Genomic DNA, 15658 nt, shown 5'->3' on the forward strand with positions numbered 1-15658 from the left:
TCACAGACGTCCAACTTGGAATTAAGACTTTTGAACTGTTCTCGACCAAGGGATTTTGTAAAAAAGTCTGCAATTTGGTCCGAACTTTGTATCTTGGTCGGTCTTAGGAATCCTTGTTGGAGTTTATCATGAATAACATGGCAGTCAATCTCGATACGCTTCGTGCGTTCATGAAACACGGGATTTGAGGCTATGTGGATGGCGGCCTGATTGTCACAGTGTAATGGGATTGGTAATTGAAAATCAATGCCCAAGTCCTGTAAAAGATATGATATCCAGGTGAGTTCGCATGTTGCAACTGCCATAGCCCTGTATTCAGCCTCTGCAGAAGAACGAGAAACAATGGTTTGTTTCTTGGTCTTCCATGATATTAGACTGGAACCAAGAAAAATACAGTATTCCGTCATTGAATGTCTGGCTATGGGACAAGTGGCCCAATCTGAATCGCAGTATCCACTAACATGAATATATAAATCCATAATATAGAGATTGGATGTACTTTTCACCTTTTGTATGTTGATGACAATTGGCTTATCGAATCCCTTGACGTAACACCGTCGATCATGCTTCGACTTGAGTCTTCCACAGTCTTTCGTCACTCCGTGAGTCTCTTCTTTGTGGGAGAAAGAGGACAAATTATGACGAAGGCTGCAGGGACTCAAGACAAATATATGTAATATTGTCCCAACCCTAAACTGAATTCCACAGTGAATTGGGTTGGCCTATCTCAGTGTGTGACGAATTGATCCGATTCATGCGTAGACTCTCATTAAGTGACTAATCCAATAATTAATTAAACCCATAATTAGAAACTTCTAACATAATGCACCAAGAAATTGTTCTAATTCTCAACTCCTCGCATTCCTAATACCTTTTTGCTTGATCATCATGTAACCCATAACATCCATCATCTTCTTTTAATACAAAATCAATAAAAACCACAATGATCTGCAAATCTCACTTTGCTGTGAATTTGAATGGCAAGTCCAGAAAAAGCAGATGCTGTCATTTTAAAGTTGAAGCTTTTATTTTCCTCTTCTCTTCTTTAATAAAGGAAATAAAAGTAAATATTGAGAATTGCTTCTAGCTTCCCATATAATTTTTGGAGTACAGTGACAAACTAACACAAAAAATAAAGTTGTGGGGGGTGTAATAGAGTGATCTCTCCTTAGTCTTCTTCTTTACTTTAATCAAATTAGCAAACCAACAAGGAAGGTTCATGCATGGTTTCAGTCAGAAATGCCTGAAAACAGAGTAATGTATGAAGCTGTGAGAGGGACAAAAAGGAAGAAATAATAATAATAAGAAGAACCTTCCTTAGCTCCTTTTTCTTTATCTAGTTGTCTCTTTCTTTTATCCAGAAAACTTTAGATTCTTATCCATAGAAGATTTAGTTTTGTCTAGTTGATTCTCTGCTCCAACTAAAATTTTAAGTGCAGTCACGCCCTTCCTTTTTGGTAACTTCATGGCAAAGGCCCGTGACTATTAAATGAAATGAAATCCTCCTTAGTTCATCCCTTCCTTATTACTTCTGCCTTTTTGTCACGGCTATTGTTCTTAGTTCTTACACCTATCAATACTTATGGACTTGGCAAAGAATGATCCAATTTTTCTTTTTAAAAAAGAGGCATAATCAAGCATGTGAATTTGGATTTCTTTAGAATAAAGTTGTGGTCTCATAGTTTCATTGGAAACAAAAAGCAATAGGCTTTTTCAAGGACCATACCCATAACTCCCTCCCTCCCTCCCTCCCTCCCTTTTCTTTTTTTGGGTAAGATAAGATTCAAAGTCTCATTATCCATTTAATTGTTTTTTCTTATTTATAAGAGTGTAAGCAAAAGTTAGGGAAAAGGTTCTCTGAACACTGGAGTAGGATATACTATCATTTCTAAGTCTATATCTCTCCTTCTCATATGAGATTGATGCACTACCTTGTACATCTTGCTTAGAGAACCCTCTCCCCAAGAATTACTATAACGTTTATATCAGTTTTTGTCAATCTCATAATTTTGAATACCAAAAATACCCTTTATTATATGCAGATCAAGATCAACCATCATGCTAATTTCTTGGTGAGGGATTAGGGCCATTAGGCCATTAGGGTAGTCCGTGATTGGTTACATCAAGCAAAGCCTGAGACCGGATCATGTTCTTGTACAAGTACCGTCCAAGGTCCTCTAGGGCCACTCATATGGAATCCAATCCTCTTATGGGTCCCACAGTGGATTCCATGTGAGTGGCCCTGGAGAGTCATGGAGGGTACTTGTACAAGGACAAGGACACGATCAAGGTTCGTAAAGCCCCCCCCCCCCTCTCACCCTTTTTTTCCCAATAACTATTCATGTACCAATGGAAGGTAGTTTCCAAAAATCACATGATAACTTTGAGTCATCCATTTTTATGATTTTTATAATATAAATAATTTATTCCCACTAAAAATTGGAAAAGTGCATGATAATATTTATAATAGGGATACACCTGTATGAACGTACACGAAATGTGTGCTAATCCAGAAAAAAATATTTGATTGAATTAGACTATGAAATTTGACATGTGACTAATTAGAATGAGCATATCATAATGCTTTGTAACATTTGAAAAAATAACAAACCTTGAAAACAATAATGTCTGTTTTTTAATTTAACTAAGGCTTTCGAGTGAGAGAACAAGGCAGCAGCAACAGTTGCCTTATTATTGCCAACATAATTAAAACTAAGGACTTGGTAGTTTAGTTAGCAGAAAGCAGACAACAAAACCTGACCTTGATGGTCATATAAATCAATTCATACATCTAAAATTTTGTCTCTTTCCAATTCCAATTCCAATTCCAATTCCCAACAAGAGAGAGTCTCTCGAGCCCCCAAGTGGTTAACTAAAAGAATCAGGTGCGTGAGTTGCCCTCTTGGTTTTTTCACTACTAAAAAGAGTTGCCCTCTTGCCTCCTCAAAGCTCTATCTTGTCTGTTTAATTTCTTTTTATTTTAAAATACAATAATGGGATAAAAATTCAATTAAAGATTGGCAAGTTGGAAAGAAGAATATCATTAAACAGTTACATTACCAAACCGTTTTGAGTGTTTCAATAATCTAATTAATTGAAACGTTTTTATATATTATATATATTATCCGTTACTGAATGAATACTGACTGCAAGTCTGCAACTGGACACATTATCGATGAAGTTTAAAAGCCCATTCAGAATTCCATGAATACGAGTCGCCCATGCATATGCATGATGCATGTCCATGTAATATCCTAATTCCTAACATGCCAAGGAAAACAATTCCTTCTTACCATCTTTTTTATTATTCTTTAATTTTGGAGAAAAATTAAGGGAAAATGTTGTGAGAGGGGGAGAGGGGGAGAGGGGGTGGGGGTGGGGGTGGGGGAAGGAGGCAGGCCACGCTCAGACACAGTGGGGTTGAAATGACTACCCTACTACATGAAAAGTGAAAATTCTGCCCTTGAGATACTAGCGTGTGTGTGCGCTTCTATGCTCCCCCCCACAGAGAACGCTCTCATTATCGTGTATTCAATAATTTCTTAGACCACAAAAAGATGGAAAAATGAGGGGAGAGGTTTCCCCACGCCGCCAGTATTGGGGATTCTCCCATGATACAATCAATAGTAGCATGGAACAATATGATTCATATAGAACCCACATAGTCAAGACAAGAGAGAGATATAATCTAAAATACATGTGAGAGGGAAATAATATACCAACATCATGGCGAACTTTCCCCCCACCCTAAAAAAAAAGTAGGGCAAGGGATTGATGTTTGGTTGTGTAGCCCTTACACTAACATGGGGGCCAATGAAAGCAGGAGCAAAGCATCAACATGGATGGGATTTTGATTTCAGGAGGGGCGGGACTATAATTTTGCTTACTCTCATGTGTGGGCTTAGGATCCACGCAATCAGACATCGTTCTTTTTCCCAAAAAAAAATTACCAAGTAAGAGGGAGAGGAAATTTCCAACAAGGGCACCTTAAATAGTAAAGATTTAGGGTGGTGAGGAAGATGGTAAATCCTTGTGTAAAATTGAGCTTTTGGACCCAAAAAAAAAAAAAAAAAAAAAAAAAAAAGAGGGTGGGAACAATCTTCCATCTTGATTCTAAAATAAATATGGGAAGTAATTTTTTGTCTAGGAGTGCTGGCGTAGAGTGTGGCCTACGCCAGCATTCCCATGTGTCTATATCTCTCCTCCTCAAAACAAAGGGGCAGAAATATCTTTTCATATGGGGGAGGAGAGAGATAGACGCATGGGAGTGCTAGCCCAGACAGAAAACTTTCTCCCAATAAATATTCATAGTTTGTTGGAGACATATTTTTCTATGATTATTTAAATATGATAAGAAGGGTAATAGAACGCTACCGGTCGTGCACAAGGCGTGGCGACTACGTCTAGACACAAAAATTGCCGAGGCCCCTGGAAATTACCGATTTAAAAAAAAAATGTTTTATGTATTGACCGTAGGTAAAACACACAGTTCATACATATAGAAATGGATGACAATTCTCCTAAAATTTTGCAATGCCCCATGAATTGGACCGTTGGAGACCACCAAATAGAAAAAGATCCCAGTTGTATAACTAAAGTTCTTCTTAATTATAATTAAGTTTCTACCAAAAAAATATTTATAATTAAGCTTTTTTTTATTATTAGAGATAATTTTATTATAAGCAACTAAATTAAGAATTAAAAAATAATTTCATTCGTCAAAGTCAAACTATAATTAATTATAAGAGAATATTTTTATAAAATATTGATCATTATTGGCAAGCACACCGTAATAGTGATCTGTCAAAATTAGATACTGCTTCAATCATCTGTGTTCCATGTATTCAAAATGGGGCCAAAAATTTTCCAATATTTTGTGTTTTATTTTTTTACTCATTTTCTTGGCAACTTCGATTCAAACTTGGGACATTGAGTAGAAGAGGTTTAGGGACTTCTCATTCATGGAATTGAAAAAGGACTGTTTGGGAGCGTGGCGTCTGTGCCAGACACATGATCTGATGAAATGACCACCTTACCCTCATGAAAGACAGAAGTCATGTGGATCTTTATCCCCTCCAAATCCCTGCTCGACCCAGTTCCCCAGTGCCTCTACCAAGGGGGGCGTAATGACCACCCTACTCCTGCCCAAGTGGGGTCCACCCCCCTCCCATCCCCTCTGCTCCCCTCCCCTCCCCTCCCCTCTTTATTAGAGGCACTAGGAAATTGGACCGGGCATGAAACTAGAGGAGATAATTTTCCAAGTCACAACCCAGTTTATGCTTCCATAATCCATATATTCTCATTGACCCACAATGGCACCGAAGCCACACTAGTAAACAGAGAATTCTTTCCCATAAAATTAAATATTTATCAATTTTTCTCCTCTCAGGTTCCCTGCCCAGTCAGGTTCGTAGGTTCCTCTCATAGGGAGGACAGAAATGACGACCTCAACCCACCCGAGCAATGTGTTCGGGCAGGGGGTGAGGTCGTCATTTCCGATCCCCTATAAGAGGAACCTATGAACCTGGCTGAGCAGAACCTGAGAGGAGTTAGATTCAATATTTACACTCACCTAAAAACCGTCCATCATGAGACACAAAAGTTTGGTAAATGGTAATTCCGTTCTTTCTCAAACTACTGTGGTCCAATAGTCCCATGCCATTTATGTATCCATCTAATAAGTTTCCACTCCAACAAAAAATTTTCCACATTAACATCTGAACTTAAATAGAAGATAGAAGAAATAAATGAATCCAATTTTTTACAATCGCTGGACCGTTGGAAATACAAGAAAAATAAGCTTAATACATTATGAAACCATACCATAGAAAATGGGACCACAGATTTGATGCCATTTAAACCCTAAACACCTCATACTCCATGTCTACTTACAATTTATCAGCTAGACCAAAAGCCATGGGCTTAGATTGTTTTATTTGTTTACCCCAAACAAAAAAAAAAAGATTGTTCTATTTTGAATGAAGTTACTGTGCATGGTCTTGTACCAAGCTTGGCAATAGTTGATAGGATTTTTATCCTCTCAAGTGTGGCGTCCAGTGCACCTCACTTGCGAATGTAGGAGATAAAAAGACAATACTACCCATGTTTTAACAGTTAGATTCTCAAGTAGGATGCTCTTACACTCAGACTAGGCTTATGGCCTGAACCATGTTATCTTCCAGGTATTGATTAGTTCAGCCTCCTTGTCATTGTGGAAAATGAACTACCCTCATCAAAGGCTTTGGAAGTCTTCCTTTCATGAAGATCTTGTACTTTTGATCAGATTCTTTTCTGAATAGTCCGATTCTGACTGATAAAAAGCATGAACAGTATTGAAGACCCTATCGAAGAGTCTGAAGTTCTGAACTCTTAAGTGTTGAAATCCTTTTTCCCAATTCATTAGAAGAGATTTCACACTAGCTTTCTTCTATGATTGGTTGACGCCTTCTTTTACCAGGCTATCATCAATGGTTTTAAAACATGCACATGGGATTCATTCCAAGTTTCCAATTGGTTGCTTTACAAAAGATAAAAGAAGACTAGCGTGAGATTCTTAAAGTTGACGGTAGAAAATTTTAATTCAAATTTCTTCAAACATAAATTTTTTCCATCCATTACTATATACCAACATTTTTTCTATTTAATTTTTAAAAATGTAAGGGTTTCCTAAAACAATACTTAATAAAACAGATATTTACCAAAGATACTGAACGGAAAAAAAAAAACTTAACAATGGAAAATTTTTCAATTTCTCCTAAAAAAAGGAGAAATTAATCAGTCAACGCTCTTCACTGGGCGGCCGGTCTCCATCTCAAAACCCCCAATCACATCTTCATCAGGAATGTATTTGCCCCAGAACCAGTGTTGCTTCCACACTCTTGACATCTCTTCAATGGGTACCCCCTTTGTCTCCGGCAATAAGAAGTAGATGAAGATGGTCATAACGAAGACCCAAGCAGCAAAGAAAAAGAACAGTCCATACTTAAAGTGGCACAGCATCGTCAAGAACACCTGTGCTATGATGAAGGTGAAAGTCATGTTCACTGCAACATTGATACTTTGTGCTGCAGACCTTATCTCCAATGGGAATATCTCACTCGGCACCAACCATCCCAAAGGCCCCCATGACCACGCAAACCCAGATACATAGATGCAAATAAACAACACAACAATAATGGCGTATCCCTTGGACAGATGATCCGATTCTCCACTCACCCCGAATTTCATCGCTATCAGAATTGCCACTGCGATCTGCAAGAAATTGAGAAATTGAGATGATAATAAAACAAATGAAATAAAATTCTAAGAAATCTCAAAATTGTGATCTACTGTACCTGGCAGATGAACATTTGGATTCCACCCTCCATGAAGAGCTTTCTTCTACCCCAGTTATCAGCCAACATAATGGAGACGAATGTGGCAAGAACGTTGACCAAACCAGTGATCACAGCCGACATAAGCGACGCATTAGCACCAAACCCAATAGTCTTGAACAGAACTGGAGCATAAAACATGATTACGTTGATCCCGGTGAGCTGCTGGAAGAAGGGGATCATAACCGCCATGGTGAGATGAGGTCTGTATTTGCGCTCCAAGATGTTTCTCCATGGGTGCTCCACCTTCTTTGACGCCTCGCAAGCAGCTACCAGATCTTCAAACTCCTCGGTCACATCCAGAGTACCGCGGATACGTTGGAGCTTCTCTTTGGCCTCCTCTGACGATCTTCTCTCAATCAGGGAGTTTGGGGTGTCAGGAAGGAAAATGGCTCCGATGGTGATGATGGCAGCAGGGACCGCGGCGCCGCCCAAACTCACACGCCAACCCCAACCTCCACTAATCTTAGCCGTAAAATAGTTAATCAGATTAGCGAAGAGGATGCCGAGAGTGATCATAAGTTGAAACCCAATGTTGAGAGCCCCACGAAACTTGTAAGGCGCCATCTCGGAGAGATAGAGTGGCACAGACTGTAAAAAAAAAAAGTAATTTTATTATTAAACTGGCGCATGCGCATCATGTGGGTAACTATTACCGGAAAGCTGGAGCACATGACAAACAAGTGGTGTTTCTGAAGATGAGAAAATTAACAGAAGCTCCAAATTGCCAAATTACAGCTTCAGTTTCTATCTATTTGGGATTATAAAAACCTTAAAAATTGATTTTAAACCGTCGCAGTCGACGTTGTGGAAAACAGAGTACATATACGTCACGGGAAAGGAAAAAGGTAAAAGCATGACTGGACTGACCCCATCGAAAAAAAAGGGCGGGGGGGGGGGGGGGGGGGAGAAAAATATCAAATATCACAAATCTGGATCTCATGAATGATTTGAAGTAAGCTATCATAGAGGAAGAAGAAGATTAAACTCGAACAGATCAGAAAGCAACAACAGAGTTAAGGAGAGAACAGAGTACCTGATTAGCAAATCCAACACCAATACCGAGAAGTATGCGACCAACGATAAGCATGGCTACGTTCTTAGCACCTGCATTGATACCAGCTCCGGCAAAGAAAACTAAACCTCCGATAAACATGGATACCTTACGACCAAATTTTCTGGTGACGGTGGATGCGCAAAGCGAGGCCACCAGAGCGGCGAGGTACAGAGAGGAAGTAAACATTGTGAGAACCTGACTGTCAAATTTACAGTACTGATTTGTGGATTTATCATCATTCTCCTTACGGTACACAGAGGGGAAGAACTTTTTCAGAAAAGAGTCCATAGACGTCACTCCACCTAAAACCATAAAATCCTTAACAGATCAGAGAAACGAATCGAAACAAAAGATTAAAAACACTCAGAGAAGTAGAGTTAATTAAGATATGATTTGTGATCTCTGAGATTCTTACCAGAAATACCGATATCGTAACCAAAAATTAGACCACCGGAAGCGGCAATGATACAAGCCAAGACGACGTACGTAGTGAGCCCACCAGGGTAGTTCTTGCCCGCTCCGGTGGAGGAAATAACCACGCCTCCCGCCATGATCTCTTTCCTTCTTCACTCACAATTTCTCAGAGAAAAAGATATTAACAGTGTTGAAGAAGAAACGAAACCGCAAAAGAAGAAGAAGACTTGAAACAGAAAAGGCGAAGAACTAGAGAGGAAGTTGGAGAAGAAGACAATGAGAGATTTTAGGTCAGTCGAAGAGGGCCTTTATTTATTTATATAGAGCTGAGGACGAGAAAAGCCTTAGCTGTCCTATCTCCAATGGGATTATTTCCCAATTTGATTGGATGAGAAGGCATCTCGGTGAAGTGGATTATGGTAGTGTCCAATTACCTAGTTACCCTCTAAAACGCTATTATTACCGGCTTTTAGTTGGCGACTTCAAGGTCAATGAATACAGAATGACCAAAACACCCTCTCTCTAGAAAGCTAATTTCGTCGGACCCTGACAAAGTAACCGTTGGTGGTCCATAAAGTAAATAATTGAGAAATCGAGGTTAGTTCCAGGCGTCGACTCAAGGCCCTAAAAATTTTCAACGTTATCGTAATGAAGCATCGTGAAATAGCGTAATTTTGGAAATTTGAGGGAAAACAAGGGACGCTGAGAGAGAGGTTTTGGATAAACTTTGAAGTATTGAGTGATATGGAGTTGACGTGGAATATTAATGGGGAAGATAAAACTAAAAAGAAACTCTAAAAAGTAGGGTACACGTGAAGCGTATGAATCAAATTTAACAGATTTGATGCCATGGACCCCCCTTTTGAAGCTTTTTTCACTCAAAGTGTGAAAAGTCTGATCTCTCTCTCTCTCTCTCTCTCTCTCTTTCTGTATAGAGTATTTTAGAGTAGAGTAGAGAAGACTATGGAAAGCCAAAATTAATACACTACTTATCAAAAACAGGGAAAAATAAATAAAAAAGACTTCTCCGTGCCTTGTTTGCCTAAATTGGGAGAATGATCTGTTTTTTCTGGGTTGGCAGTTATCCGTCGCTTCCTTCCAAATTTAAGGGTTTTTTTTTTTTAATCTTTATCCTCTCCAGTTCCTTGTCTGGCCTAGTTTCCAAGTGCCCCTAAAAGAGGAGGAGGGGGGAGGGGTAAGGCAATAACCACCCTACCTCTATCTGGGTGGAGTCCATCAGCCCCTATTAGAGGCATTGGGGAACTGGCCCGGGCAGGGAACTAGAGGAGATAATTTTTGGATCTTTATACTCTCAGGTTCCCTACCCAATACAGTTCGTTCGGTTCCTCTCATAGGGGACGAAAATGACGATCTTATCCCTTGCCCGAACATACTATCGGGGTGGGGTCCACTCCCCTTTTATAAGAGGCACTAGGGAGCTCTACCGGGCCAAGAACCTGAGAGGATAATTTTCGGCCTTTTTTAGTTATTGAGAGAATTTTCCTTTTTTGGGTTTGTAGTTATCCGTCGCTTCCTTCCTCTGTGTCACTATGTACGTGTTTGACCCTTAGAAAGAGAGAGAGAGAGAGAGGGGATGTGTTTGTTATATATCTAATGCGACTCTATCTAAGTGTATGAGCGTTAGATTGACCAAAAGATAGGTTAAAGGATTTGATTTATCGAGTTTCATCAGCTCTAGAGTTTTTGATTTATCAATCAAATACTTAATATAGAGAGAGGTGAGAACACGGGTGCCAAACTGCCAATTGCTTCGCTGGAGATAAGGAATCTCAAATTAAGTCTATTTCCGACGATACTGAGGTGGTGTCTCTCTGTCCTGTCGTGAAATAAAAGGAAATCCAGTCCATATTCCTAAGCCGTTACAAAGAAATTTTTTTAGTTTTCGATCATTGTTTCCTTATTTCTTTTATGAATGAGTTTCTAAAGTCAAAGACCGAAGAAGGTGACAAATACAACCATTAAAACAATTCAGGAAGTTCGTCAATATTAACATCTCAGGCGGTTTAGCCAAAAATATTATAATAGTTGTAAGAGAGCAAGTTTCCTATATGGACGCAGTGGAAATCTATTCCTATATGATCAATTTAGAACCGGATGATCAGCTACTGTAGGTTTAATCGTGATCACATGTGTTCTTTCATTTTCATAAATGTCCTTCCATACTATGGAAGAAAAAAGACATGTGTCAAAGGGTGTACCTAATGCACGAGGCTCTCACTAGTGCGGGGTCTAAGGAGAGTCATAATGTACACAGCCTTATCCCTGTTTTTGCAGAGGCACTGTTTTCATACTCAAACTCGTGATTTACCGTTGCACTAAATCCAGCTCTCTAAGAAAAAGGGCATGTCTCGTCATGAAAAAAAATGTCATACTTGAGCAATTTTCTATCTATCCAACGCCAATGCGCAGTCAAAATAACTGGTCTCGTCATATATAATAAAAATCCTCTTTCGTACTGTACATAGGGGTGTGCACCAGCAGAGGCCACGTGTACCATGTGTGCCATGCTATCACACATGGCCTCTGTTGTGCCGTAGGATATGCACCGCACACCCTTGTGGGAAAGATCTCCTACACCTCCCACGAATGAGATTCTTTCCTCCCATAATACAGATAAATAAATTTTAAATTTCAATTACGTACACAGAGTGTCCATGTATCCTATGTAATAACAAAAAAAAGAGTAAGGGAGTTGAGCTAAGCCAAATCTTAGCCTTTATTTGTATCGTGCAAGACATCGTTGTCTAAGTCTCTAGAGCCTTCACACGTGCATTAATCAATGAGAGTGCACGCACAAGCATTGACTTGGATGAAACTTACGTCATTCTATAGGGCTAGAGTGGTACCTTCTATGAAGGCAGGTCAATACTATATCTAGGCGCAGGAGCCACGTTTGCCACAGAAATATCTCAAAAAATGGGAAAAGAATCCTAGCATGGGCCAGCCACAGAATAAAATGGCACACTTCCTTCCAGCAATAAAATGGCCCTCAAAAACTTAACTGCGTATTGTCTGAACCGAAAGTAACAAAAGACCATTTAATACCAAAGTCTTTACAAAATGTCCATTGGATGATTCAGAGAAACCACCTGCCGACACCGACATATGTACTGCTCTCAAGTTGGTCCATGTTCCTCATATGAACTTTTGGTTGGACCCCTAAACATGTTTCATTTTTAATAGAATAATAGAAAGAAAGTTGTACTATAGCACGCTTAATTTTTTAATATATATGAGGAGACTTGAGTAATTTTACCATGTAAATGTGGGTATTCTTTTTTTTTTTTTTTTTTGGTTCTTCTAGTGAGCTTGTCAATTTGCCACTGTGCTAAAATGTAATACTTCGGTATTTACCAGGAGACTACCCCACATATATGTATGACTATTAGGCATTGAGTTGTAGGTTTTCTGGAAATAAAATAAAAATAAAAATAAAAGTCAAAGAAGAAGACGAGCTGTTGGGGAGCATGTTCTGAAGTGGTCCCACCTTTTATCGGACCAAGTTTTCCCAGAGTCACGGTGAAGGGAAAGTGTGGATTCAGATGGTATTCAAAAGGCACAAGGAGGGTATTATGGACAATTCATGAATAAGGAACAGACATTAACAGCCATTGATGGCTGTACATTTATTTCACCCCCTTTGTATCATCATGTGTGACGTAATTTCTTTTTATAAAAAAAAAAAATGTTGACGTAATTTGTACGTGTCGATAAGTGGGGTACGTGTGCGTACTACACAATGTCTAGTCTAGATGTCTAGTGTGTATCTCCACATTCTCATGGGAGGAGGACTTAAATGCTCCATTCTCTTCAAAAACACCCTCAGAAAGGTCTTCTTCAGAAAGTGCAGATGAATCTTCCTTGCTCCCTACATCTGTGGTGAGCCCCACCACCTCCTGTGGGCCATTCAGGTGCCCTTTAAATGCCGAAATCTAAGAAAAGTCAAAAAACTGGTGTAAACTTAGTGGATGCTAATCGTGTGGTCGAAATTAGGTTTATTTGTAAAGACGATCCAATCGGCTTCTACACAGAGGCCAAAGCTACGACGTCGGTAGCATCATCATCCATCTCAAAGCGGTGCCTCTCCAGTCTCCATTACTGGGAGAGAGAGAGACAAGAGAGAGAGTTGGAATAATTTGACAAACTTGTGTGAATGGTTTGGTGTAAGGAAGAGCAAGAGCATCCACACCTTAATAGTCAAAGTCAACTATTGCCTCCTCTCACATTTCTGTTGACTCTTTAACATTGACCATGATTAATAAATGGTAAACAATGATGCCTGATGCCATGATTCTATGTCATCGCCGTCTATTTCCAGGACGGTATTTAACCTAAGGGTTGATGTTCTCTATGATGGAGCGTGGCCCCCTGTGTATGTACTAAGGCCAATAAGAATACACGTATGGACATCATGGGGTGGGTGGTCATTTCATTCCTTTATGTCTTGATGTGAGCGGTACACTCTTCCAAAGAGAACTTTTCTCCTTTAATTTAAAGACTGTTTGTTTGAAAAACACAAAAAATATAAGAGAGGACATTCTCTCTCGGGGAAACCCAAGGACCACGTATGTGCGACAGCCAATAAGAACACACATGCTGACATCGAGATAATTTTCAATTTTCATAGGGGGCAGGGGAGTCATTGCGCTTCCCCCATTGTGTCTGGGCATGGCCTGCACCCCAAAGAACATTTTATAGATAGGTAAATAAATAAATAAATAAAATAAAATTTATGATCACTATTATAAAAATCGGAATCAGATTGGTGGAATCAATCGTGATCAATCTTGATATATACTAAATGGTTTGAAGAGACCAATTCAAGGGTTTTGAGGTTGGATCGTTAGGTTTTCAGATTTTAAAAAATCAATCTTAGGAATTTTGAAACGATTTCAATGAGATCCGATCTAATCCAATCTAGATTGGAATTGAAATTGACAGGAGCAATTTGACTTCGGATTCTGAGTTTTAAATCTTTAGATAACAATGAATAAAGGCAAAAGTTTATGCATTTTTTCTGTCTTCTTTTTATTTTTAATTATTTTTTCCAAACAAAACAAACACACCCTTTTAGAAGATAAACTAGTGAGATTATATCCTTTAAACTCTATGCTCTCTCATTGGATAGGATAGAATATTATTTTAGGTGAACGAGAACTAATAAATCTGTACTCATGTTGAATGTTGTTCTATGTATAACAAATATATTATATTGAATTAATAGAGAATGGTAGGTAGGAAGATCTCATATTCTCATATTCAGATAAGGTTAATTTGTTCTTTGTCTTTTTAAAGTACCACTTAAAAGACTAATTAACATACTCTTGTAATTTTATTGGTACGGTCAAGAGACTCATTGCATCCATTTAAACATAAAATAATCATTTGTAATCAAATGATACTTTTGCTTGCCTTGGATTAGTGGAAACCCGTGTGAAGTTGGAAAATACTTGTGCTGATTTCTTGGTGGGGTTTTTACACCACTATCAAGAAATCTATCTTTGTATTGATAACCTTCTAGTGACCCTTTCTGTGTTACTACGGAATGACGTCAATGGAAAGAAATATTTCAGATTTTAATCTACTTATCTGTGTTCTTTTACTATTAGTAATATAAGCTCTCTTTTATAAAAAAATAAAATTATATATATATATATATATATATATATATATATATTCATTTGTTTTATTTACCAAAATACCCTCATCAAAGTATGCTACCCGGCCTTTTACATTTTTTTGAGATGTTATGACTCATGAGTAGAATTTTTTTTTTTTTTTTTGGGAAAAGTTTCTTTGAGTAAGTGGCATGTATACTATACATCTCTTCACATAGTTTTATCAATTAAATTGTATGAAAAGAAAGAAAAAATAAATAAAAAAGGGAGAGGGATAGGCATACCACTTATGTGCGAAAAGTTAGCGGGCAACACCAATGGAGGCACAAGATGGGGCAGGGGTTATTTTAGAGGGGGAAGAGAGAGATAGACACAATAAGCACTAACTTATGGTTTTCGAGCGGTGTGCCCAACATTTTTCTATATAAAAATATTTGTGATGGGCATAGAATACCTCACTTGCTCAGAGAATCCTCTCCTCTTTTTTTTTTTTGGATAAAAAGGTTGGGACGTTGTGTGGTGCCTGCGCCTAAACACAGAATGGCAAAATGACTACTCCACCTCCGTGAAATGAAATTCCACCCTTGTTGGATGCCCCCACACTAGTGTAAAAGCTAATGCAATCAAAAAAAAAAAAATAATAGTTAATAGATACAAACAAGGACCGAGTTTCCATTCACCCAAGACGAAGGAGGAATTCCTTCATCATGGGCAATGGTACCACCAGATGATCAAGGGAAAGGTAGTTTCTACTACATCAACAAGGTTAGTGTAATGATGACCCAAGCATCCAATGATGGGGTCACTTCCCCTATGAGAAGGAATTCTTCCCTCTACGAGTGAAGGAAAACTTTTGAGTATGATAAATAATCAGTTGACACAAAAATCAACTAGTGTGATTTTGTTTGAAGGTCATTTGGATGTTTTCTTTAGTTCAAGTAGAATACCAATGGGATCAGTCTTCCACGATTCTGATTCTAATTCAGCAAGAATCAGCCTGAACCCTAGAAATCTGTTATGAATCTGTCTCTAGCCGATATCTCAAGGAGATTTCTTATGTTTCTTGAATTATTTTAGGGGCACTGTTCTCTGTGCCGTAGCGCAGCCTGCGCCCAGGCACATGGGGGTGGTCGTAATGATGACCTTGCCCCCCTGCACAGGCTGCCCATGTGCCT

General features: G+C 38.7%; 1 protein-coding gene across 1 annotated transcript; it reads right to left on the minus strand.

The window, feature by feature from the left end:
- Positions 1-6734: 6734 nt before the first annotated feature.
- On the minus strand, positions 6735-9026 carry LOC122640928 (sugar carrier protein C-like). The gene is made up of 4 exons (XM_043834222.1): positions 8846-9026; positions 8410-8732; positions 7335-7964; positions 6735-7251 (listed from the first exon to the last, which is right to left on the minus strand). The coding sequence occupies exons 1-4, from the start codon at positions 8979-8981 to the stop codon at positions 6775-6777; spliced, it is 1566 nt and encodes a 521-aa protein (XP_043690157.1). The 5' UTR covers positions 8982-9026; the 3' UTR covers positions 6735-6774.
- Between the last annotated feature and the right edge of the window lie 6632 nt (positions 9027-15658).

This window comes from Telopea speciosissima, chromosome 9, assembly GCF_018873765.1.
Source record: "Telopea speciosissima isolate NSW1024214 ecotype Mountain lineage chromosome 9, Tspe_v1, whole genome shotgun sequence".
Classification (NCBI taxonomy): Eukaryota; Viridiplantae; Streptophyta; class Magnoliopsida; order Proteales; family Proteaceae; genus Telopea; species Telopea speciosissima.

Excerpts from the sequence above, each read along its gene's own strand:
- LOC122640928 (XM_043834222.1), bottom strand. The coding sequence starts at position 8,981 with ATGGCGGGAGGCGTGGTTATTTCCTCCACCGGAGCGGGCAAGAACTAC. Across the intron at positions 8,733-8,845 it reads TTACGATATCGGTATTTCTG|GTGGAGTGACGTCTATGGAC; the intron begins GTAAGAATCTCA and ends TTATGGTTTTAG. Across the intron at positions 7,965-8,409 it reads GTGTTGGATTTGCTAATCAG|TCTGTGCCACTCTATCTCTC; the intron begins GTACTCTGTTCT and ends TTTTTTTTACAG.